Source organism: Taudactylus pleione, unplaced genomic scaffold, assembly GCF_031769625.1.
Source record: "Taudactylus pleione unplaced genomic scaffold, aTauple2 ptg000115l, whole genome shotgun sequence".
Taxonomy (NCBI): Eukaryota; Metazoa; Chordata; class Amphibia; order Anura; family Myobatrachidae; genus Taudactylus; species Taudactylus pleione.
In genome coordinates, this window is record NW_028284517.1 from 440469 (window position 1) to 468040 (window position 27572).

The window sequence follows — 27572 nt, forward strand, 5'->3', positions numbered from 1 at the left end:
AACTCACTTAATACGTGAATGGGAAATATACATAAAGGTATCTTTCAAAATACTTCACCGTGTGTCAAACGAAAGATTGAAGCACAAGCGTACCCCAACTCACGTAATAAGAAGTTGGGATCAGCATATAAAGGTATCTTTTCCACAAAAAACTAAAAAACCATAGGTAAAGAAGACTTTTGATTTCAAATAGAGGATGAGGTATCACTTCAAAAATGGTTTATTAAAAATACAAATATTAAAAACATGTAAAATAAAATAAAAAATCCTTGAACAAGTAAAGATGAAAATTAGAAGTATTAACAGTAGTATCTCCTCTTACAGGTAAAAGGTCCGGACTGAAACCCGTAATGGATCTACTATATACCTCAAAAATATAAATCCAAGTCTCTCTTGTAATCCATAGAATGCCCACAAATCTCTCCACCAACGCCGTTTCGATCCTCCTTGGATCTTTATATTTTTCATCAAAAGTCTTCTTTACCTATGGTTTTTTTCATTTTTTGTGGAAAAGATACCTTTATATGCTGATCCCAACTTCTTATTACGTGAGTTTGGGTACGCTTATCCTTCAATCTTACGTTTGACACACGGTGAAGTATTTTGAAAGATACCTTTAGGTGGTGAGGATCTATCCTGATTTGTTTGATTGACATAAACTTTTGGAAAAAAACGGATATCACCCTTTTCTTCTTTAGAAACACAAAAGGACTATTTCATTTTGTTGTGGTTTTACGTTTTGACATTACTTCACATATGGTCTTTTATGTTTGTGTTTAAATTTCAAATTGTATTCCACAGAGTGGATCATCTCTAGAAAAGTAAAAACCTCCATATCAACGACCTCCACGATTTAAGTATAATTTTATCTGTATCGCCTTAGATCTTTTTTCCCATTGCTTTTTAATTCTCCCCCTGTAAGTGCCTAAACCTACCCCCCCTCCCCGCTCCCTAAACCTAACCCTCCCGGGGGGGTGACTAGCCCTAACCTACCCCTGGGGTTGCCTAACCCTAAACCAACCTTCCCCTAGCCTGACCCTAACCCTCCCAGGGGGGTGTCTAATCCTAAATCCCCCCCAGGAGTCCCTAACATAACCCCCTCCCTGCGGCTGTCCGCACCCGCCGCCCGGCTTACCTTCATTCGGTGTGCCAGGCGTCAGGATCCCAACGTAGGGATAATGATAGGCGGCAGGATTTTGACGCCTATTATTAGTCCCTTGGCGGGATATGACAGTCGGGAAGCTGGCGGTCGGCATTTCGCCCGCCGGCTTCCTGACTACATGCATTTTAGACTGGTCTTAAAAATATCCGCATGTTTACACCATGTATTCTCCAATTCTTTTACTGTGTAAGCCCCAACCACAATGGTCAGTAGACAATTCCTCATACCACCCAACATTTGCGAGGGTCGCACGTAAATTTGGGGGCCTTGTCATACGTCACGCCCCCAATCTTAATCATACTGGGGGCCTCCTTCCACCGCTGCTCTGCTATTTCTTCCAAAGCTGTATCCATAGATTTATCACTCCCTCTGTATCATACATGCCTACTCTCCCGGAAGTCGTGGGAGGCTCACGATTTTTCGGGTAACTCCCCGCACACCCCGTAGAGTAGGCACTTCTCCTGCATTCCTGCCCACTTCCTAGTGAAGTAGGCAGAATGGGGGAGAATTTCTAGAGGAAACGTGGATTCCCGTGTAGGGGGCGAGGCTTAATGACGCTATTCTGCAATAATCAAGTCATTTGGTCCCGCCCCTATTTAAATTTGCACCAAGGACGCAGAGTGTGAGCGGGTGGGAATTTATGTGGAATAATCCACCAGGGTAATATATCTATGTAGAGAAAAGTGATTGGACACTGACAGGACATAGATAAACAATATTTTATTGACGTCAGTACTTTGTAGGTCCACCACGTGCAGTGATTACTGCAGACACCCTTCTTGGCAAACTGTCTGTCCACAAGTTACTGGATAACAGCAGGGGGTATGTTTTGCCATTCCGCCTTACGTACACTGACCAACTGTGACACTGAAGAAGGTCGAGTCAGCCTAGAACGCACCCATCGTTCTAATTCGTCCCAGAGGTTCTCACTGGGGTTAAGATCTGGAGTCAGAGGTGGCCAGTACATCCAGGTTACCACATTTTCTGTATACTAGTCCAGCGTCACCCTGGAAACATGGCAGGTGACATTGTCATCCTGATAAAAACATTCATTGCTTCTGTAGAACTGCCACAATGAACATCTTTATACTTCTCAGAGTTAATGTGACCATGCACGGACCCATGCTAAACCAGCTACAATGCAGAGGTGTCCAATCACTTTTGTCTACATAGTGTACATTGTATATTAGAGATAATCTGGAAGAGCACACAGGGTCTTACCTTGCACCAACACTGGAATTTAGAAACCTGGAAATCCTCGGATACTGGAAATATTTAAAATAAGATTTACGTACAGGGAAAAAATATCAGCATCACTATAAATTTTAAAATATTTTATCTTCAAGTTAATATTAGATGCCGCATTGCAACACTGAGTTCTATGTACTATACAGATGGTTCAGGATCTGCTCTGAATGCTGAAGTTTTATAATCAGTGGCTATGTAGCTAACCAACAGCGGCCAAATATCTGGAGACGGAACCAGTTACGCCTCCTCCGGCCCACCTCAGCCCAGCGCCGCAGGTAGGCTCCATTTGCTGGGCGCCCACTGATATTCTGTTACCAGCGGGCGCCCAGATCTTTCCCCACAACAACACTGGCAGGTGGAGGGTGGAGCTCACTCCAGAGCTCCGGCTTCCAGCTCCTGAAGTGTGCACTATGGAAGAGATGTCATGAGGTCTCTCCCATAGTTCCGAGGAGCAGCCTGTTGGACGGCCGGGGATTCAGGTGCGGTTCTTGTGGTAAGTATTGTGTTGGGGTTTTTTTGTGTGTAAGCAGCATTACTACTGGGGGCATTACTATTGGTATCACTACTACAGGGAGCATTACTATTGTGGGCACTACTACAGGGGGCATTATTATTGATGGCATTACTATTGGGTGCATTACTATTGCAGGCATTAATATTGGGGGCACTACTACAGGGGGCATTACAGCTAGGGGCATTATTATTTGGGAATTACTATTGGGGGTACTACTACAGAGAACATTACTACTGGGAGGCATTACTACTGGGGGCACTACTACATGGGGCACTGCATAGGGGGCACTGCATATGGGGCACTGTATAAGGGGCACTACCACTATGGACACTGCATAAGGGCCACTGCCACTACTGGGGGCACTGCATAAGGGGCACCACTACTGCGGGAACTGCATAAGGGGCACTACTACTGTCGGCATTATGTGTATTAGGGGCACTACTACTGTGGGTATTGTGTATATGGGACATTACTTTGGGTTAAAAAGTTAAAATGCCCATTGGTCACAACTTAATGTACCTGCTGCTTACACACCGCTAATTTCTTCTCATGGACTCAAGGTCTAAGGATTACTATTGGGGCTAGGAAACCCATGTCAGGGGCATTATCAAAGTGTCACTTAGGATTTTAGCGAGTATTAAGTGAAGCAATAAAACATAACATATTCACTTATGTAACCATTGTGTCTGCCGGAGCAATGACAGATTTTCGGAATTATGCTGTAGAGTGAGAAAGTTACTAATCAGTGTTAGGGCACCTGGGCGCACTTACCAAACACAGGGACAGGGGTTGGGGGACAGGAGCAGTCTGTTTCTTTACAGTAGTATTCAGTTTATGGGCTTCTGCTAGATATGTTATATATTATCATATAGAAAAATCATTTATTAATTAGTGGGATAAAAGTATAGCTACAATATGGGGCCTGTTTATTTATTATCAGGTTTTAGACCCAATAATTAGAAAATGATTATTGCCAATAAGGAATGATGTACCGCATGCATGTATTTACATGCACTCGCAGGAATCTGTCCTTGCTGATTGTAAAAGTAAAGTGATCACTAATGTGACCACTTTGCTTTCAGTTTTCGGGACGTTAGTTACCAGGGCCAAGCTCTGGAATGAATTGCTCGTTTCCGCATTATTTAAGGAGAAATTTGATTGATGAATAGAGTTCTAAGGAACCTATTCATCATCACTTAATTTTTACAAAAGTTGTAAAAATTAAGTTATTGGGCCATTCATTAAGGAGGTAAAGTAGGAGATATCACAGATATCTCCTACTTACCTTCCTCTGGCGGAATGGCCCGCTGTCCCCATACACTAGTAACACAGATATCTCCTACTTACCTTCCTCTGGCGGAATGGCCCGCTGTCCCCATACACTAGTATCACAGATATCTCCTACTTACCTTCCTTTGGCGGAATGGCCCGCTGTCCCCATATACTAGTATCACATATATCTCCTGCTTGCCGTCCTCTGCCGGAATGGCCCACTGTCCCCATACACTAGTAACACAGATATCTCCTACTTACCTTCCTCTGGCGGAATGGCCCGCTGTCCCCATACACTAGTAGCACAGATATCTCCTGCTTACCTTCCTTTGGCGGAATGGCCCGCTGTCCCCATACACTAGTATCACAGATATCTCCTGCTTACCTTCCTTTGGCGGAATGGCCCGCTGTCCCCATACACTAGTATCACAGATATCTCCTGCTTAAATTCCTTTGGCGGAATGACCCGCTGTCCCCATACACTAGTATCACAGATATTTCCTGCTTATCTTCCTCTCGCGGAGTGGCCCGCTGTCCCATACACTAGTATTACAGATATCTCCTGCTTAAATTCCTTTGGCGGAATGGCCCGCTATCCCCATACACTAGTATCACAGATATCTCCTGCGCGGAGTGGCCCGCTGTCCCCATACACTAGTATGGGGACAGAATTCATCAAGCACCATAAATACAATATTTTCAGAGCTTGATTGCTGGAGCATTCGCCATCTTCCGTATGAGAAGGAGTCCTGGGTCGTGAAAAGGGATCCTTTCGGATGTCGGAGCTCTTGTGTGCATGCGTGACCTCCTCCGAGAGGAGCAATGAAAGTGTTCGGGAAGACAGCTGATTTGATGAATTCCTCCGGCGCTCTCGTCGAGAAGAAACGTTAACTATCGAAGTCCGTTCGGACAATGATAATTAACATATTGAATAGACCAATTAGTGTTTATAATTATGTTGTGTTTTTTTCATTTTTGTTTATAATGAAATTGTCCGTGTTAAATTTAATTAAGTTCACAAATTTACTTACAGTAAGAATTGTTTTTTTTTTTTTTTTTCGTATCTACATACTATCGGCCGGAAAATGAAGCCCAGGATCCTCTTCACCACGTCGGGCATCTTACAGAGTTGTGCGCATTCCCCCAGGTTGGGGTCTATGAAGTTGTTCTTACTAATAGAAATAAAATACAAGGTGGTTATATAAAGTGGCCCCATTTATTTACTACCCCTGAAATGCATGAGTTTTCCGAACATTCCAGGAGAGTGGGCAACTTACGGACAAAGGTTTTTAGTTTCCCCTGCCTATACATACTATGCCAGGTTATCAGCCCCCGCCATCTTTATTAGCCCCCCTGCATTTCCTGATCACAGAGGTCATGGCATCAGAGACTGCCCCACAAACGCTGGCCAGGATTTTATTATGGATCCGTTAGAGTGCTGCCTCATGTGCACAGCACTCTAGAGCTTCAGCAGTCCCACAGCTGAACATTTAGTTCCCTGCTGACTATAGGCCGCATAGGGGAGCAAGGCCAGAAAGCATCACAGGTGGCCACATGGTGCCTGCAGACAGTTGAGGCCCCCCGTTGATAGTTACACCGATTGTCATAAGATATTCTTTAAGAGCTCTGCTAGGGGGGAGATGCTGAGCAAAGATCCTTATGCACATCAACTCATCGTAACATAAAGGGATTCTCTCCCGCTTTCCTAAGTGCCCTCCAGTCTGCTTACTGCAATGTTATCTATATATAACTAGAGAATTATCCTCATCCCTGTGCTCTGATCCATTGGAGATTCCATTCCACAGCTGGCAATATTCTCATATTATTGGCTCTGTCTGAGGTAAAAAAAACACCAAATAAATAAAAAATACTTAATTTCTATATATACTGTATATTGTTAGAGGTGTCCAGCATGGAATCTGGTATCCAGAACATTAGGTAAATCCAGAAAAAGTTCCTGTGACTGAGGACAAATTATGTGATAATTAGGGATGCAATCGGGAAGCCGGCTGACATTAAACTGACAGCTGGCTCCCGACTGTCATATCCCGGCGAGGGTGAAATTCCCGGCGTCTAGATGTATACGCTGCTCATTTCCCCGATGCCGGGAGACCGGCGCCCGGCATCCCGATCGAAGGGATGCTGGGCGCCGCGAGCGGACAGCCGTGGGGGGGAAGGGTTAGGTTTAGTGCACCCGGGCGGGACTTAGGGTTAGGCACCCCCCCGTGAGGGTTAGGGTCAGGCTAGGGGGAGGGAGGGTTAGGCACCCCCCCGGGGGACTTAAGTTTAGGCAGCGGGGAAGGGCTGGTTAGGGTTAGGCACTTACGGGAGGATTAGGGTTAGGCACTTGGGGGGAGGTTAGGGTTAGGCACCCCTAAGGAGAGTTAGGGTTAGGGGGGTTAGGTTAGTCTATACCTACCTTACAACGATCAGGATTTCCAGCGCTGTCGGGCTCACACTGCCGGGATGTGTTCCAGTGTCGTGCTGCCGCTGCCGGGAATTGAACCACCGGCCATGCGGGGGCGGTATTTCATACCGATTTTTTATATGTACTGAATAACTTTTCCCTCATTCACTTGGGTCATATAGCTCCTCTCAGTGATTACAGATGGTGGAGGCCAATGGCCATGTCTCCATGTATGTCTCTCACTTCATTCTCCTAATGCTCCCCTTAGAGATTGTTTGTCATGGCTGTTTTTTGTGACTTTCCCTTCTTGCACTTGTGTAGCAGTGCTCCTCTCAGTGACTGTAGGAGGGTCACTGGCGGGCGTATCTATAATGGGTGCAGGCTATGCAGGGCACATGGGCCCCTGGCTCCCTTTATTCCGTTGTGTCGCAGTGCTCCTCACAGTGACTGTAGGAGGATGTGATCATTAGTCCTGTCTGGGTGTACAACATTCCCTTGTATAGCAGTGCTCCTCACAGTGACTGTAGGAGGATGTGATCATTAGTCATGTCTGGGTGTATAACTTCCCCTTATTCCCTTGTGTAGCAGTGCTCCTCACAGTGACTGTAGGAAGATGTGATCATTAGTCATGTCTGGGTGTATAACTTCCCCTTATTCCCTTGTGTAGCAGTGCTCCTCATAGTGACTGTAGGTGGATGTGATCATTAGTCATATCTGGGTGTACAACTTCCTCTCATTCCCTTGTATAGCAGTGCTCCTCACAGTGACTGTAGGAAGATGTGATCATTAGTCCTGTCTGGGTGTACAACTTCCCCTCATTCCCTTGTAGAGCAGTGCTCCTCACAGTGACTGTAAGAAGATGTGATAATTGATCCTGTCAAGGTGTATGACTTCCCCTTATTCCCTTGTAGAGCAGTGCTCCTCACAGTGATTGTAGGAAGATGTGATCATTGGTAATGGCTGTGTTTATGACTTTCCTCTCATATTTTTATGTTTTCTCTTGGTTTTTCCATACTTTTGTCATATTATAATTATAAATATGACAAAACCCTTTTTATTTTTTCTGTTCTTTTTCACTTCAATATGAAAAGGGGGTCTATTTACTAAGCTTTGTTAGGAGATAAAGTGAACGGTACCTTACCACCGTTCACTTTGGCCCGTAATCAATTTGAGCCGAGCTACGGCCCGGACTTAACGCTGCCTTCGCCTGTTTTGTAGGTGTTAAAGTATCGCGCGCGTGCCCGCGTATCCCCGTATTCAATTTTAAAGTAGGCGAAAACGGGACCTGGCGATACTTGGATCGGCGTTAAAAAACTGGAATTTTCGGGAAATAATCCTAGGACCCCCCCAAAAGATGTCCAGACATGGGGGATCACTATGGGTACCCCCGTTTTTGACTGCAAAAGAAAAATCGGGTTTTAAATAGCCGCTGCAGGTGTTTTTTTTCTTGACTTTGAAGAAGTGATGCAGAAGAGCACTTAGCTAATTTTTTTCGTTTTTAAAAATGGTCCCATCAAATTTGGGGTACATGAAAATGGGTACTAGCATATTTTTAAGTCCCAAAACGCATTTTTATAAATTCTGCAAAAATGCACCTGCCACGGCTATTTGAAACCTCGACTTCCTTCAGGAGTTAAAAATGGGGGTACCCATAGTGATCCCCCATGTCTACACATGTTTGGGCGATTCACACCACGTAGGAACTGTCAGTAGCCGGAGCCAATCAGCGGCCGCTCTACAGTCAGTGCAGCCGCTGATTGGCTCTCGGGAAGTGCCAGCTCCATGCATGTTCCGTCAGCTGGCATTCGGGAGCTATCAGTATGTGTGGCAACACACATACTGATAGCTGTTGTGTGGGTCGTGTAAACTCGTTTTTTTGTTTTGCTAAGTTCCTGGATTACTGCGGAGACCGGCGCCAGGATATAGGTGAGTATGAATTTTTCTTTGCAGACCCATTCATTGAGGACAATCTACTGGACAAGGGGACAGACACATCTGGTATAGGTAAGTATGTGTGAATGGGTAGGTGTGTGTAATAAAGTTATACTGTCACGGTGTGTGTGTTTTGTCTTTTTTTAACTATTTATTTTACAGTGAAGTTACAGGTGCCGCATGTCTGCTGGCACTTGTTGTTCCTCAAGTGCAAAATGGTAGGCATGCTGTCACTTGTAGTTCCACTGTAAAACACAATAGTTTTACATTATTTGCCCCCCCCCCCATTACATCCATACCCACCAAACCAGAGGTATGGGGAAGAGCCCCAGGCTTCAGCGTAAGCCTGTGGTGCTCGGGAAGGGGGGACCCAGAGATCACCGGCTTGCGCTGACCGATTTGGGATGCTAATGCTTTGGACCTGGAGCCCCGGTGATTGGGTCTCCTGGCTGTGGCATTACACCCCAGTCGGTTGGGTCTGGTGCAGGTCTTAACTATAGGGGGATCCCCACGTTTTTTTTCCAACTATATTTAAAACCAGAACTGGTCCCTGCAGCCTTGGGTTGGTTTCTAAAATACGGTGGAACCATACACAATTTGTTCCCCATATTTTTAGAAACCACCACTGCCTGGCAAGCCTGGGGCTGGTTTGGCTTTTGGGGGGGAACCTTATGTAATTTTTTTTGTAAATTTTTACCCCGTTTTTTTACAGGTTAAACAAAAGGGGAATTTTCAGGAAATATTCTAGGGAACCCCCTAAAGATGTGCAGATATGGGGGATCACTATGGGTACCCCCATTTTTAACTCCTGAAGGAAGTCGGGGTTTCTAATAGCCGCAGCAGGTGCATAAATGCGGCTTTGAATAAGGTGATGCAGAAGAGCATTTAGGAGTTTTTTTAGGGCAAAACAACTATGCCCATCAAATTTGGGGTACTTGAAAATGGGGTTCAGCATATTTTAAACTTGCTAAAGTGACTTAAACAAATCGTGAAAAATCCACCTGGCGCAAACACCTGCAATCAAAAAACACATGGGGCATACTTGGGGACCCCCCAGAGTCAAATTCTCTAGTTTTTAAGTTTGTGCCCCAACTTTTTTTTTTTCGCCCCCTTTTTCAAAGTAAATTTTTGGGGTGTCCTTAAGTTTTGTTTTTTTTACACAGATTACCTTTGGGGGACTGACTGAAGGCTGCACGGCATTTCTCGAAATGTTGCACCCCAAAACCCCAATTCTGCACTTTTTACCGCCTGTCATTCATAGGCGATACTTTACCGCCTAGGCGGAAAGTCTTTGAAGTTGAATACGGGGTAAAACCAAAACAGGCGATAATGACGTCATCATCAGTAAATTACTGCGGATCCGGACTTAACGCCTCAAATTGAATACGGCCCTTTATCTCCTAACAAAGCTTAGTAAATAAACCCCTATATAACACAGAGCAGCATTTTCATGTACCATACCCTGACAGTGATTGTTACCAGCCAATTGTGCAGACATCACATAAATGTACTTCATACACAGTCTAATTAATGTTCGCATTTCACTTTTTCAGATAATTGCTGACTACAATACTTAAATACCTGTACATGGCTTAACTGTGTATAGTGTGCATGTTCTCTTCATGTTTGCATGGTTTTCTCCCACATGCCACAAACATACTGAAAGGTTAATTGGATTCCTTCTAAATTAACACTAGTCTCCATGTGTGTATGTTAGGGAATTTAGGGGGAGATGTTTCAAGCCGCAGAGTGGGATAAAGTTACGCAACGCAACCGGTCAGCTCCTGTCATTTATCTAGTGCAGCATTTGAAATGTTAGATGCTGATTGGTTGCATTGGGCAATTACACCACTTTATCTACAGTGGTGCTTGGAAGTTTGTGAACCCTTCAATATTTTCTATATTTCTACTGAAATTTGGCCTAAAGCTACCTCAGATTTTCACACAAGTCCTAAAACTAGATAAAGACTAAAGCACCTGCCGAGCCTGTCAGTGAACGTAAGTTTAGCAGGGTGGAAATAGTGGACAGGCGGTAGGAGGAGCGGTCGGGCCCCCAGAGTATCCGGGCCCGGGACTCCAGGCCCGGCCGTCCCCCTTGATGGCGGCCCTGTTAGCAGATACTGTATTTTGAAGGTGAAATTAGAGTCAGGTATTTTCAATCTATTGGATGGCAATCAGGTGTGAGTGGACAACTTGTCTTTTTAAAAGAACAGGGATCTATCAAAATCTGATGATCACAACACATGTTTGTGGAAGTGTATCAGGCCATGAACATAGGAGATTTCTAAGGACTTCAGAAGAAGAGTTGTTGATGTTCATCAGGCTGGAAAATGTTACAAAACTATCTCTAAAGATTTTGGACTCCATCAATCAACAGTCAGACAGATTGTGTACAAATGGAGAAAATTCGAGATCATTATTACCCTCCCCAGGAATGGTCGGCCAAAAAAGATCACACCAAGAGCAAAGCCTCAAATAGTTTGCAAGGTCACAAAGGAACCCATTGTAACCTCTAAACAACTGAAGGCCTTTCTCATGATGGGCTAATGTCAATGTTCATGAGTCCACCATCAGGAGGACACTGAACAACAATGGTATGCATGGCTGAAAAAGCATGAAAAAGCAAAAAAAATGAACATTGCTGCCCATCTGCAATTTGCTAAAGATCACCTGGACAAGCCTGAAAACTATAGGAACAATGGCCCTCATTCAGAGCCACTCGCTATTTGCGGTCGTTCGTTCTAAAACAAGGGGTGGCTATTCAAATGATCCGTTCGCAAATTGCAGTCTGTGCACACCTCTAAGTCTGAACGAGCGAGCAAAACATACGCTCGTTTATTTGTTAAAAACGCCCCCTGGCCGCTCGCACCATACGTCATGTCCGCTATTTATTAGATTAATCGAGTACATCGTACAGCGTATGAACTGCTCGCTATTCTTGTGGTTGGTTTTTTCAACCGCTATTTTGCGAGCAGTTCTGAGTTAAAAAAAACCAAGTGACGTGGTCAATGACGCTGCTGTATTAATTATGCACACCCTTAAAACGCCCGTTTTGACCTTTAAGCACGTCTGCGTTCTGATCTCCACTCCCCGTTTACAAGCACCTTCCCCTGTTACCACCCACATACGCCTCATTCTGTCACTCAAAATAGCAGGCACTCGCTATATAGCGTACAAACGATTTTCAGCCGCACTGACTGGTTCGCGCATGCGTACTAAAAACCGTACGCATGCGCAGATGTGCGAACATCGCTCGGAACGAGCGTACGGCCGCTAGCGAGCGGCTCTGAATGAGGGCCAATGTTTTGTGGACAGATGAGTCCAAAATAGAGCTTTTTGGTTTAAATGAGAAGCATTATGTTTGGAGAAAGGAGAACACTGCATTCCAGCATAAAAACCTCATACCATCTGTGAAACACGGTGGTGGTGGTGTTATCATGGCTCGGGCCTGTTTTGCTGCATCTGGCCCAGGACGACTTGTCATCATTGATGAGACAATGTATTCTGAATTATACCAGAATATTCTAAGGAAAATGTCAGGACATCTGTCCATGAGCTGCGTCTCAATAGAACGTGGGTCATGCAGCAAGACAACGACCCAAAGAACACAAGTCATTCACCAAAAAATGGTTAAAGAAGAATACATTTTAAGTTTTGGAATGGTCAAGTCAAAATCCTGACCTTAATCCAATCGAAACGTTGTGGAAAGACCTGAAGCGAACAGTTCATGGGAGGAAACCCACCAACATAACAGAGTTGAAGCTGTTTTGTACGGGGAAATGGGGTAAAATTCCTCCAAACCGATGTTCAGGACTAATCAACAAGTATCGGAAACATTTAGAAGCAGTTATTGCTGCACAAGGGGGGTCACACCAGATACTGAAAGCAAAGGTTCACATACTGTTGGCACTCACAGATATGTGATATTGGATAATGTTCCTCAATAAACAAATGAACACGTCTATTTTTTTGTCTCATTTGTTTGATTTGCTTCTCTTTCTCTACTTTTAGGACTCGTGTGAAAATCTGAGGTAGTTTTAGGCCAAATTTCAGCATAAATATAGAAAATTCTGAAGGGTTCACAAACTTTCAAACACCACTGTATCTCCAAGGCTTGGTACATCCCCCTTTAGACTGTAAGCTACAACAGGGCAGGGACTGATATGAAACCCAAATATTCTCTGTACAGTGCTGAGTAAATTGGTGGTGTTATATAAATAAATGATTATTCTTCCAGGGTGCTATGTTTAAATGTATTTACCCCTCACCCTAATATCCAGCTTTCACTACTTGTACTCAGCACATGCCACTTACAACTTATCTGCTACGGTTTTCCCTTTGTCTCCAAGAACCGCCTTCCAGAGCAGCTCATATGCATAACCCACTCGTGGAGGCCTGAACAAGATGAGCTGAAAAGAAAAATTTAATTTTAATAATTTTATATAATCTAAAATTGGTGAAATATAAGTAATGTAAGCAGTAAATGTAGAAGTGAAGAGGAAATTGTTGTTGGAATACTACAACAATTCTAGTCTTAACATTGCTTAAGTAGTTACACTGGAGGTACTGCAGGTGGTGCTGTTACCAACATGTTACTAGATGGTCTTTCAGTCTAGTGCAAATCGACTCCATGTTAGTTACTAGTTATGCTGTGTCTGTATGGTGATAAACCGGCACTGTTCATACTACAGTTTTGCTTCATAAACCTTCTATGTTTGTTTGATGACTGATCAAAGAAGCAAGGTTATAGGACCAGGCACCATGCATCCCAGTCACCATACCTGGCACGAGAATACTGCAAAGGGCATGTGGGATGCACTACAGAAGCTGCATGAATGATCCAGTTTAAACAGAAAATTATTCCTAAGAAAACTTTACCAAATGAGACTTGGCAAAGCAAAGGACACTCAGAAGCATGTAAATGCAATACAGGAGACAGTCTATAGGTGAGGATAGAAAGTGCAATAATGTAGTACAGGTTGAGTCTCCCATATCCAAATATTCTGAAATACGGAATATTACGAAATATTGAATTTGTTTCACATGACTGAGATATTGAAACCTATACTTTTTGATGGTTCAATGTACACAAAGTATGTTTAAGGCACAACATTATTACAATTATTGTATAAAATTACCTTCAGGCTTTGTGTATAAGGTATATATAAAACATAAATTAATTTTACATATGTTCACAAACTTTGTTTGAGCCACAAAATTATTGAAAATATTGTATAAAACTACCTGCAGGCTGTGTGTATAAGGTGTATATAAAACATAAATGCAGTCTGTTTAGATTTGGGTCTCATTCCCAAGATATTTCATTATGGTATGCAATTATTCCAAAATACGGAATATTCTAGTAAGGACATTTATGTGCTTACCTGTTAAATCCTTTTCTTCAATTCCATAGGACACAGGCTTTACGCTTGGTATAGGTTGGTGAGTAGGAGTCTAGGCACCAAATAGTTAAAACTCTTTACCCATGAGCCCCTGCTCCCTCACCCCCATGACCCTCTCCCAGCCACAGGCAACTCAGTTAAGTTAACATGCCTAAAGCAAGAAGGAGGAGAAGGAAGAACGAGTCACATACAGGTCCAAAAAATCTCCTTTTCTTCTTTCTCCATAGGGGACACAGGCTTTACCCTGGGATATCCCAAAGGTAATCTCCTAAGGGAGGGAACGCTCCTGAGCTGCACTGAGAACTCTTCTCACAAAAGTCCCAACAGAAGAGGCGAAGGTATCAAAGGAATAGAACTTCACAAAGGTATGGGCAGAGGACCACTTGACAGCTTTACAAAGTTGCTTCGCAGAGGCACCATGTCGAACTGCCCAAAAATATATATATATAGTAAATACTGCTAGTGCATGCATGATAATGTACCAGATTAAGAACAGCTATGCATTATAGAAAATACATCATAGTCCTGTGAATTATAACATATGTATAATGTATAATTCAAGTTCACAGCTTGGAACCTGATCCCTAGAGGAGAGATTGGCCCCCAGGCAGTAGGGCCTACCAGGGGTTTGCTCTGTGGGCCAGTCTTAACCTTGACATGTACCGGAAAGGGCCCCATCTGCGTGCTCCTCTCACCTTGTGTCCAGCATCCTCTAGAAGATGTTTGGTTTCTAGAAGAACTCGTCTCATACCGGGGTTCGCCTGGAAATATCCGTCCTCTTCATAATATCCAATTCGGAGAGGTTTGGTAGAGGAGTAAATCTATAGAACAAAGATCAGCGAGATGAGGGTGTGTCGTAGTGTTGGTCACTAAGTGAATTATAAATTCTGTACTAAGCTCCCGAAAGATATACCCCGTTTTCTGCTGTAAACATGATATTATTATGGTTTTCTGTGGAAATCGGTATAAATCTCACTCCTCCCATGGGAACATCAGAGTTAGGGAGCCCTTCCCCTATCCCCATACACTCCTCACCTATTATATATGTGTGTGTGTCTCATTACCTCCTCATTGAAATGAAGGGGTGGCAAATTTGGGTCCAGGCGAAAAAACTCATCACACCATAGAGCCCTCATGGAAAGTACCAGAGCGTCCACATCTCTCGCCATAGGTCCTGTGCATAGTGACACTGAAATAACAGATACATAATAAATGTTCACCCTTTTTACACTCCATCGCAGTCTGGGCAATAGGAGATACCAAAAAAACGTCCAACCCCAATATAATGTATTACTATCTGTGCAACAGACATGCAACAAATGCGTACCTCTTATATCCTATTACTATCATAGAAATAACACACATGCAACACATGTACACAGTACCTGTTACATCCTATTACTGTCATAGATATAACACACACATTGTACAAATATGCACCCTCTCTTACACGTTTTTAATGTCACCATTGACTCCCATTAAAAGTGTACCTCTCTTGTACCCCATTACCCTCACTGAAGTAACAGACATATAATACTCTGTGCTGTGTACCGGTATCTCAGTTTACAGCACAAAGGAGCAGCTGACTGGGGTCACAGAGCATGAGCCCAGCGATCAGCTGACAGGAGTCCCGAAGGAGCTCACTGATCACCAGCCCCTGGTGCAGGTGAGTGTTATTTATTTATTTTATTCTGATTATTTTTCTATGTAATCAGCCTGTGGTCTATCAGCCACACATGGCTGATTACAGAAGCCTGCTCCAGGCCCTGCTTTTCCTGTCAGCAGGCAGGGAAGGCTGAGCTGGAGATGGGAAAATGGGGGAAAAGCCTGCATAACGCCATCTCTAAATAGCGTTATTATAGCAGGACTCCATCCCCTGCATCTTTTCACAATTTCTTTTAGTAATCTGAAACAGATCACATTTTCCCTTCCAGGTATGGGTAAGGCGATATGCCTACTAAAACAGTGCAAATTTAAGGGCCGTGGAGTAGTTTTTATGAAAACTGCTCCAAAAGCTCTTTAATACATTTAAGTTATACTAAAATCAGTGCTCGAAGTGGGAATTTAGAGGTGGGGGTATGGAAATTTGAATAGCCCCCCAGCAGCACACTACACACCCCTTCTTCCCCACTGAGCTGTGGAGTGATCTCCAGGGTTCCCTTAATTGGGAGCTTGTCTAGGCTGTATTATGGCTGACGCTCCTGAACAGGAGAGTCATAGCAGCTGAGCTGTGTCTTCTTGTTTCTGCATCCAAGAGTACCGACAGCAGAGCAGCAGTTGTCCCACCCCTGAACCAGCTCATCAGGTGAACAACTGCCTGTCAAGGATCCGCGACGCTGGTAACTTTGGATGACAGGGGTACAGGGGCGGATCCAGGAAAAAATTACAGGGGGGGGCACCATGATTGACATGTGTGGTGTGGGGGGGGTGCCAACTGTGTGAGGGAGTGTGGCCCATGTGCTCACTGTGAATATAGGGTCCGTATATATAGATAATTGTATCATATACAACAATATATATGGTATATAGTTCTACTTTTACTTTGAGCAGCTCAGTGGATTAATGGGCATATTCAATTAGCGGCGAAAAGTCAGTTTCTGCGGAAAAGTATTGCGAGTGACGTCATTTCGCCATGTGAAAAGTTTCCTCCGTATTCAGGGCCTGATTCAGAGCCGGACGCTCTTTGAGAGCGCTCGCTCTGAATCAGGGCGTCCCTTTTTTTTTTTTAAAGACAGCCTCCTGGCCGCTCGCATAGCTGTGGAAGACCACCCACAGCTTATGCGAGCGGCCAGGTGATGGTCGCGATGGTCAAGACCATCGTGCTTGCGACGAGACCCTTGTGGTAGGGTCTCGTGGCCGCAAGCCCCAGTGGACTTCCTACTCTAATAGAGCAGGAAGTACACCTACTGACATCACGAGTGATGTCAGTAGGGCCGCCCACAAATGGCAGGCATTCCTGCAGGAACGCCTCCGTTTGCCCAGCCAACCCCCCCTGCCCGCCTCCAAAACAGGGCAAGCTGCCCCGCTTTGGTGCGAGACCCGTAACGACGGAGCGCCCGTCGCTGGCCGGGTCTCACGCATGCGCACGCCGGAGCCGGCTCCAGCGTGCGCAGGGGGGGACCATTGACCTGTTTGCGAGTGCTGTGCACTCACGAGCAGGTCTGAATCAGGCCCAGAATTCCATAGACTTTTCGCCGCTGCGGAAAGTCAATGTATTGGAATAGGCGAAAAAGTTCCGCCTATTAATAGGTGTTTTGGGGTGCAAAGTAGCGAGAACCCCCCTGCAAGCTTGGGACAGATCCGCAAAGGTAAACTGCATCAAAAAAAGTTTAAAAAAATACTTTAGATCACCCCAAAAATTTACTTTAATTTTGGGGGCGAAAAATTCGAAATTTGGGGGACAAACTTAAAAACTAGCGAAATAGACTCCAAGGGGGTCCCCAAGTATGTCCCAGGTGTTTTTAAGATTGCGGCAGGTGGATATTTTACGTTTTTTAAAACTTCACTTTAGCAACTTTAAAATATGCTAGCACCCATTTTCATGTACCCCAAATTGCTGGGACTAGTTATTTTCACCAAAAAAAACCTGTTAACTTGTACCCGCTCCACCCCCCTCTTGATGCCCCTGTGTACGGCGCATGTGATGTATTGTTACATCGCTTGACACATCGTTTGGTCACACCGTCGTATGGTGTGTACCCAGCTTTAGAGGCCATTTTCTGCTCCTGTTAAAATATATCATTGATTACAATCTGTCACATGACCTCAATAACAGCACTAATATAGATATGTTTTATTAATACAGAATACTAACAATTTATTAATATATTGTTTTAAGAAACAAGTGGCCCTGTGTGCAATACCCGCTAGTACCCTCCCCCTTTTTGTTGTGTCTCCATTTCCCCTCGCCCCCCCAAAAAAACAATCAATCAATCAGTAGTTTATAATAAAATAAAAATCTGAATTTACTTAAAAGTTCACGTTAGCATTAGCAGCACAAACCTTTATCAGTGAGGGTCCGAGGGACAGGAGCCAGGAGATGCAAGAATAAACTATATTAATAAGTAGGCTATGAGCTGTCAATCACTGACAGTCAATGCACATCATTTCTGCACTGATTGTCAACAAGTGACAGCTCTGTATCAGTATATGTATACAGTAGTTTCTTCTTGCTGCAGTGGCTGTCATCTCTGTCAGGCTGACCTTGGACCCCAGCCCTGCTGTGCTGTGTTGTGTGTGGGTGCGGAGCCGTGGTGCTGTGTGAGGGGGCGGAGCCATGGTGCTGTGTGTTCTACAACAGAAGCAGCACTTGCCGGGGCTTCTAGTGAGTGTTTGCTGCTCTCTGTGCCTGTCGCAGACAGCAGTTCCAGTGGCTGCGCCGTGGCTCCTCCTCTACTCATGACAGGCGGCTCCTAATCTCATCAAGGGTGCGCGGCATAATGTCACATAAAAGTCAGGAAGGCAGCTGTTGCCAAGCCGACAGACTCAGTACTATGCTGTAGTCCTGTAAAGTAATTTAAAAAAAAAGTGCCCAAGAATGACAGGGGAGGTGCCTCAGTGCCACCCTCCTGAGTCCGCCACTGCAGGGGTATGACTCACTCGGTATCACTCACTCAAATCCGGCGCCGGGCGTGAGCCAATGAGAAGCTTACACTTGGTAGCTTCTCATTGGCTGGAAAGCAGCGTCTGGCTCGCAGCCGAGCCAGTCTTAAGAAGCTTCCCATTCTTGATTGGCAGCTGGTCTACGAGCCAGGATTGGCTGGCGACCAGTGCCAACTTTGAACTGCAGTGCGGGACCCGATGCTAGTCCCAGCTCAGTCCCAGCACTGACTGCCGCTTGTTGAGATGTGTCCCCAGCGGGACACATCTTACACAATGCTGCTGCTGTTCCTGCGCTATGGGATCCCATACTCGATCCCAGCGCTGGGGTGCGATCGCTGGGCCGGCGGGTCCCCACAGCAGTCGCACCCTCCGTAGTTAGGGCGGACTCAGAAGCGCCCTCCAGTGACCGGCGCCCCTAGGCAGCTGCCTAAGCTTGCCTAGTGGAAGAGCCGGCCCTGGCCGCAGCAGTGCATGTTGGAAGATTTATTGGTCACAATACTCTATGCAATTATCGGCCTATTCCACCGATAATCTACATATTGGGCTCATAATTGCATAATTTATGCCCGCCATAACATACAATATTAAATTAAACCAACCAGATACAATTTCCAACATCTATTCATCCACAAATAATATGCAAATTTTACCTGCAGTCATTCCATCAATGCACGCCCGGACTCCACGAAGGCTGCAAAATGAAATATTATATATTATATAGGGCTAACAATTAATATTTAACTTTAAATCCTGACTACATGTCTTTAGTGCAAATTGATGTTATTTCATCTACCATGACTGAATATTGTGCTAGAAATTAATATAATCCCATCCATCTTGACCAAATATTGTTCTAGAAACTGATATTACCGTACCTACAATTCTCTGACCATGCATTCTGCTAGAAATTCATATTCTCATATACTGTACGAATCGGTCCAGTTGTAAATAGTTTATGCACCATTATTTGTGCTGGGTTACCTGGGGAATTGGGTCTAACGGGAACCTTGGAATTCACTAGGAATCCCCTGCAAAAGAAGTGATGGACATTAGCCCAGGGAACTCTGCTCATGGCAGTTACTGATGAAGAGGAGGAGGATCAGAAACTGGTGAGGGGCTGGCAGCACTTTGTCATAGTCCATATAGATTCGCCCATTTCTACCCACTGTACATTCTTGGGAATTGCTCCAGGATCTGCTCAACGATTTCAGTTTGTGGATTGTGTACTTAAAAAAAAAAGTTGCTACCTACAGCATAAAATTAAATGTTTTGTTTTGGAATATATTGGTCAAGAATGATTCACTACAGTTTGTGGGCCGCACCATAAGACCATTGCACACCCGTTTTATGCTACATAGAAGAATTTTAAATAAATATCCAGACAAATTATATTATATCAGAATGGTTCTCTAAAAAATGCTTCCATCAAAGGAATTGAGGGCATGATTCACTACCTTAAGCAATTACATATGCAATAGCAATTACGCACGCAGTTCAACTACGATAGTATGCTAATACATTGCGATCACAATGCCCTCGCAGCACTTCCCAAGGAGGCCCACTATACTCAGCACACATCCGTAATGTTTAGCAAGCCTGCAAAACCATCGGTACAATCGAGTACCATCGCAGCCTCGCGCACATCAGAAATTGCTAACAATGCACACTATTAGATCTCAGACTGCGTAGGCCATCGCAGTGGATAATTTATGCACGCCCCAGCAACGGCGTTCAAATGCACTGGCACACCACCGTTCGCCTCCCCACAGTCCCGATAATAATTGGCCGATTGGGTGCATAATCGCAGTTGCGTAAGGTAGTGAATCAGCCCCCGGGAACATTAAAGTGACCAATAGGGGAGGAGATCGCTGTAGCCTTTTCTGTAAGAGAGAAGCCTATTGGATTTTTTGGCTACAGATCCTCACCCGTTTGGGACTGAATGACACTATAGAATTAAACAATCTCTAGGAATTTTAATTACTAGGATATTGCTTGATGTCTGGAATTAATTTTATGTTTTTGTTGAATTTTCTTCTCTCGACTACTAATTATATATATATCGCTGAACATCAAAACAAATTGTATTTTCATTGAACACTAAAACATATCTTCTCCACTATTTTATTAATGACCAGCCCCATGGAATGGGCAGGTTCTCCATCTGAATATGAGTATGCGAGCGGTCAGGGGCGTTTCTAGAGAGGAGGGGGCCCGTGTGCAGTCTCCGACACGGGCCCTCTCCTCTCTCTCCGGTGAGTTGTGCGCGGCCAGCGCCGAAGTTATAGACTCTGGGCACTAGGGTGTGCCCAGAGTCTATAGAGTTTGCACAGGTCACCAGGAAAATGGGTGTGCAGTGCGGGGCCCCCCTGGACCCAGGGGCCCGTGTACCCCGCACACCCTGCACCCATTGTAGATACGCCCCTGCGAGCGGTTCAGCGTCTTTGCACTTAACCCCATGCAACGACACTCCCAGACAGGCCCGGCATGGATGGTGGACTCGAGTTCATTCCTGAGTGGGTGGTGAGCAGTATTGCCGATGGAAATTTTGCATTGAATCATGTGGTAACCAGCCTACACTGTCCTATACTTGGTACTACACCTGTAACTGAGGGTCCTTTTAATGTTTTTATGCAATTAAAACATTTATGCACTATGGAGCGCCCCCTATCTTTCTTTTTAATTTAGTGATATATATTTATTATATTAACAAGTATATTGGCCCCGGCATATGCTATCACCTCCCCAGCTTTGCTCCACCCTGCCCCAGCAGTGTTGCAGCTGCTCATACTGTTCTCACCCGCCTCCCTCTGATACTAGGCAGGGGAATAGCGAGGGTGGTTCCAGTGGAGCATGAGCTCTGGGCGCCAAAATGGACAGAGGGCGCCATTCAGGTTTCCCGGGAATTCTTGGGGCGCTGCACAGTATGACGGCCGCCTGTTAGTTTTATCTCGGTTTCTTTGCTCTATATCCTAAATAAGTTACAGATTGGAGATCCGTTTCTACATTTTATGCTCCCTCAAGCTGCCCAGATTGTCCCCCTCCGGCCCCCCCCTCCTCTGTGATCATCTTCTGTCACCTCTCCTTTACTGTCAGATTAATTACATTCACTTCTCACCTCTTTAATTCCCTCCCCTATCTACCATGGGATCGGCTCTTTGCCCCTCCCCTCTCCGTTCTTATTGGCTTCTGTCACCACCCCTCTCCTTTTCTTATTGGCAGGTATGAGTTTTAAAAAAAACTCACTGCTTTGCTATGTAAAGTAATGAGGTGTTCCTAGGCATGACCACAAAATGTTATTTAAAAGATCTTTTAAAAGATACTGGGCTCTATTTATTAACATTATTTTTACTAAAATAAAGTGAAAAAGGGTGTTTTCACACCCTTTTCACATTATTTTAGTTTCACCTGAATTTATTACAGGGCAATTGGAGTAGAATTAGTAAAATTCTACTCCAACCCCCAGTATCACTTATTTTTAGTAAAGCAGATCGCATTTCCCATAATTGTAATGGGAAATGTGATCTGTGTGAAAGTTACTAAAAATAAATTGTAAAAAAATACCGGGGGAAGCCCTGTGATAATAACGCCACCTGGAGGTGGCGTTATCCAGGGTCTCCCCCGGTTACCGGGCTCCCACTCTGCTCTAACAGGGAGAGTAGAGGCGGGAGCCGGTACCAGTATTCAGCTATGTGGTCTAAATAGACCGCAAGCTGATTGCTGTAAACAAAAGAAAAAAAAAATTAAACATTTTTTTTTTTACTTACCTGAATCCAGGGACCGGTGATCGGGCCTCCGGTGATGGCTCCTCTCCGGTCAGCTGGTCTCCCACAGTGCACTGGGGCCCGGTCATCAGGTGATATATTTATTTTTATAACAATATATGCAGGAGGAATAGGGCTCACCTCTGTCTGCTTGAAGTTGGCTTAAATCCAGCAATTCCACAAACACTGGACGGGAGGCGAATGCTGCCAGCAAGGTCACTTCCAATACCAAGAATTGAACCTCCACCACCAATCAATGCCCCCTCCCCACCGGAAGATCCTGATACCACCTTGGCTCTGTTATGGGGGTTTAGTGTGTGTCCGTATATTGGGTTACTGGTTTCACAGCTACAGTAGGAGAAAGCGGTAGAGAGTATTATGTAATAGTACATAGCATTAATAAATTCCTAATACAGAAAATGTAGATAATGGATGCGTGATTAGAATATTCAGCAAAGGATGGAAATTATATATTATGTACATATAAGAGTTTCACATAACAAGAGTAGATTTTACAGTCCAGTGTTCTCCATGTGCAGACTGTTGGTAAAGAGTTGTGTATGCATTACCTTACCCATGATCCTCTGCCAGTAGTGGATGGACATGTGTAAATCCTGTTCAAATCCCCTTTAACCGGGTATACACTAGATGATATTGTGGATCGGACTATATATCGTCCACATCGGGCAGTGTGCATCCACTATGTCACTGACGATGCTGGCTCCTGGGCATCGGCAGCGTAGTCACCCATCGGACCTGCATGCAGGTCCAACAGGCAATATCGTCAACTGGGGGCCATGCTGCTGAATGGCCCCCGAAGTCACTCCCGGCATACTCACTTGCCGATGTCAGAACTGCCACCTGGATCCGCCTTACTTGACATCGGCTGGGTACTCATCGTTAAGTGTGTAGCCAGCATAAGACTGTGCACTGCTTAGTGGACTGTGCCCCATAGTAAGGGTGACTGTTAGCTGCACTCCAGGGCAAGAAACAATAAATGATCTTTCCAATCCCATGGGATCTATGTGTGAAGAGTGTGAGATAATAGAAGTGCCATGAATTGAGTTTAAGTAGTTTAAAATCCAACCCCAACCAAACTACTAAGAAGTCTATATCAGTATGATCAGTGCCTCAATGGAGTTCAAGCCCAACAGGATAGTTCTGACCTTGTCTGACTGGATGAGGACTAATAGTACAGATACAGGACCCGAATATAAGTCACACTCAGGTCCAAATGCGACCACATTCAGAATATTGACTGTGTATGGGCAGTCAGCTACATATCACGAGAATCAGGCTTACAGAGAGAGAGCAGCAGATACGAGATACAATAAGCAGAGTTTCAAGTGGGAGATGAGCTGAGCTAGACACATGTGGAACTACAGCAGTGTTTCCCATCCTCAGTCCTCAGAGTTCCCTAACAGTACGTTGTACAGACTAGAAGATCTGGAAAACATGCACTGTTGATGGTCCCCGAAGACTGAAGTTGGGAAACTTGAACTATAGAGATACTGGGGCTGATGTAGATTTGGACACATTTTGTGCAGTTTGCATGGGATGAGTCTGAGCCACGTGGAACACTGAATAGGCAGCTAGGTACACTGCCATCGAGCACCCAGATCACATAGACCTGGGGATAGGAACTACCAGCAGAAACAGCAGAGACTTCTTGAATTTACCATAAAAGAGTCTGAGGAACATTTGTCTTGGCAAACACAATGGCTCCTTGTTTCTTAAAAACCTTTACCAGGACGCTGTCCTCTTCCTCCACATCATCGAGGTACTGCACAAGGCCGCAAGTGGAAGGATGGCCCTGAAAATCCAACAAAGGTGCTGTTAAAAGGGCGTCCGTGATTCACAGGTGAATCAGTTTGAGCCTTTTATTAAAGGTTCTATTCATTATCACTTATTTCTACAAAAGCAGGTGAAAATTGACATTTTCACCTGCTTTTGTAGAAAATAAGTTTTCAGGCCATCCATCAAAAAGGTAATGCAGGAGACATCACAGATATGTCCTGCTTACCCTCCTCTCGGGGAATGGCCCGCTGTCCCCATACACTAGTATCACATCTATCTGCTACTTACCTTCCTTCCTCTCGCGGAATGGCCCACTGTCCCCATATATTAGTATCACAGATATCTCCTGCTTACCCTCCTCTTGGGGAATGGCCCTCTGTCCCCATATACTAGTATCACAGATATCTACTGCTTACCCTCCTCGCGGGGAATGGCCCGCTGTCCCCATACACTAGTATCACATCTATCTCCTACTTACCTTCCTTCCTCTCGCAGAATGGCCCTCTGTCCCCATATACTAGTATCACAGATATCTCCTGCTTACCCTCCTCGCGGGGAATGGCCCGCTGTCCCCATACACTAGTATCACATCCTCCCGAGGAATGGTCCGCTGTCCTCATACACTAGTATCACATCTATCTCCTACTTACCTTCCTTCCTTCCTCTCATGGAATGGGCTGCTTTCCCCATATACTAGTATCACAGATATCTCCTGCTTATCCTCCTCTCAGGGAATGGGCCGCTGTCCCTATATACTAGTATCACAGATATCTCCTGCTTACCTTCCTCTCAGGGAATGGCCCGCTGTCCCCATACACTAGTATCACAGAAATCTCCTACTTACCTTCCTCTCAGGGAATGGCCCGCTGTCCCCATACACTAGTATGAGGAGACAAATTTATTGAGCGCCGGAAATACTATATTTTTGGAGCTTGCCTGCGGGAGCATTCACCATCTTCAGATGATATGTGCTCCTGCTCGCAGCGCACACCTCGCTCCTCCATATTGGAAGGAGTTCCGGGTTGCAAAGAGGGATCCGAAACCCCTGTTTGGCTGCTTCCGCCAGACGCCAGGGCTTTTGTGCGCAAGTGTGAACTCTAGTTCACGTAGGCGCACTAGTTTCACTGCTCCTAAAGACTCGGAGAGACAGGAGATTTTTGGATCAGCTGTCTCCTCGTCGGAGCAATGATGATTTGCTTCGGCACTTGCTGCAAGTTGGATTGTTATATATTGGGTTATCTGATGGTATAGTAGTGAGTGTGTACCAAATTATAATTTACAATTTTTACATTATTTAAGCACTAAGATCCTGATTCAGAATTTCCCTCAAGGCTGCCGAAGCCGCTGTCACATTGCGTGGTCTAAAATAAATGCAAATATTCTCCTGTATTCAAATTTGGCAGAACCACCCCTATCCGTCTGTTGGTGACAGCAGTCGTCATCACTATCAACACGCATTAACACCAGCCCGATACCTGCACGTTCATTTGTGAATAGCCCACAATACAGCCTACATGCCCCCAGCCCCCTCCTCCCCCTGGGACACTCAGATGAGTGGTAGTGCAGTGCAGATGAGAATAGTCAGTAGCATGGGAGGGGGAGGAGGTGACAAAGTGGGAGGAGCACAAAAGCAGGGTTCCAGTCAATAGAGACTATTCCATTCCTAAGGTGAGTTCTGGGGAATGGATGAACAGAGATGTAGTTACCTTGCCTGCTGTTTAAATCTCGGCGGAATATCGACAGCCGGCGCCCCAAACATAAGTATAGAGGGGCCTGGTTAGGTGTTAGCCGTGGGGGGAGGGATAGGTTTAGGCACCACGGGGGGATAGGGTTAGGCTCTGGGACACACACACACACACAAAATCTCAGCTAGCTTAATATAGTTGTAGGATACAGACAGCAGCATCCCGACAGACTCCTGACACGTGCAGCCAGAGCCGGCCTTAACCAGTTTGATGCCCTAGGCAAGATTTTGGGTATTGCCCCTAGCACCATCGCTAGTTCCGCCTCTGACCCAGCACCCCTCTCCAAGCACAGCACCTATCAACCAGCAGCACAGATGACAGCAGCAGTCAGCAACATCCATCACCCCATACCCATTGCAATCCTCATCCACAGACATTTTAGTGCCCTGTGCCAGCAAGAGCATTGGCGCCCCCACTCCCTTGTTTGTCTCAGGTTACTGGACTCCGCAAAGGTCCATTGTAGGAGGAGCTGCTGTGGCTGGGCATGCCCAGCAGCCCTCCTCCAGTGGCAATTTTTTTTACTGCCCGCTGTCTCTGCTCCCCAGTCCCGCAACTGCCAGCTGTATGAGCTGCCGCCCAATCAGAGCTGAGCTGAGAGCTCCGATCGCGTTAGGACAGCAAGAGCAGAGGTGCGTCCACCTGTCCCAATCCCTTCATTTCCTGCTGTGAAGCTGAATTGGCCCTAGGCTTGGAATGCATGCCCCTAGGTATTTATTTAATTTGTCTATGCCTATGTCTATGCTCTGCGTGCAGCTAAGTACCCTAACCCACCGTTCCCGCAGCCTAACCCTCCCCTCCCACAGCCTAACCTTAACCCTCCCCTAGTACCTAACCCTAAACCTAGCCCTTTCCCTAACCCTAATACTCAGCATCGGGATGTCAGCGGTTACGATTCTGGAACCGGGATTCCTACTGCTGTCTGGATTCCGGCGCCAGGATTCTGACCGCCAGCATGCCGACTGCCGTGACGCAGGCAACTTCCCATTCAATCTACTGTGAGTATCATTTCATTATTGTTGCTGATCAATACTATAACACAGGGTTGCCGACATTTAGCTCCCTCCTTCCGGGAGGGAGCTGTCAGGCTTCCACAGGGAGGGCGTAATGCGGCAAAAGGGGGCGTGGTCCAGCAAATGATGCATCATTGTGGCCCCGCCCCCTCTTCACAATGCTGAGATTAATGGCATTGTGAAGCAGGGGGCGGGGCCACGAAGACACGATTCAGCGCGAATCTCGTCACTTCCCCCTTCCCCCGCTGCCGAGGTTTATACAGACGGGTCGCTGGGGCCGATTAATGTGGACCAGTCTCACAAACTGCTATACCATGTTGATTTAATACTTTGCCTGCTTAAGCTGCATAGACTGTGCGCTAAACTGCAATCTCCATATATGCACTCTCCTGTCACAAACTCCTGATAATACTTATGGAATATTTATTAGTTATGCATACAGTATGTCTGCTTAATGTTAGGCCTGATTTACTAAGAAATGGGTTGTCAAAACTACCAGTCATCGGCGCCTTTGACTGATTTAAAACAGCTATAGTCTGGTTTAGCATTTATTTCTATTGCTATTGTGGGTTTCCAACTTAAAAAAGTTCATCAAGCGAAACGCGCGTTTCTAATAGAGCAGGAATCTCACTACTGACATCACGAGTGATGTCAGTAGGGCCGCCCACAAAGGGCAGGCGTTCCCTCAGGAACGCCTCCGTTTGTCTGGCCACCCCCCTC

The 27572-nt window shown here is 45.3% G+C and overlaps 1 protein-coding gene across 1 annotated transcript in view; it reads right to left on the reverse strand.

Moving 5' to 3' along the window:
- LOC148524857 (fatty-acid amide hydrolase 1-like) overlaps window positions 1-27572 on the reverse strand; it is a 135720-nt gene that overhangs the window by 12741 nt on the left and 95407 nt on the right. Inside the window, exons 8-12 of the mRNA XM_088471592.1 lie at window positions 15002-15126; window positions 14633-14758; window positions 12850-12944; window positions 5269-5368; window positions 2384-2427 (exon numbers count right to left, since the gene is read on the reverse strand). Of these exons, the coding sequence (XP_088327718.1) occupies window positions 2384-2427; window positions 5269-5368; window positions 12850-12944; window positions 14633-14758; window positions 15002-15126 (490 nt within the window). The remainder of the gene's footprint in view (window positions 1-2383; window positions 2428-5268; window positions 5369-12849; window positions 12945-14632; window positions 14759-15001; window positions 15127-27572) is intronic.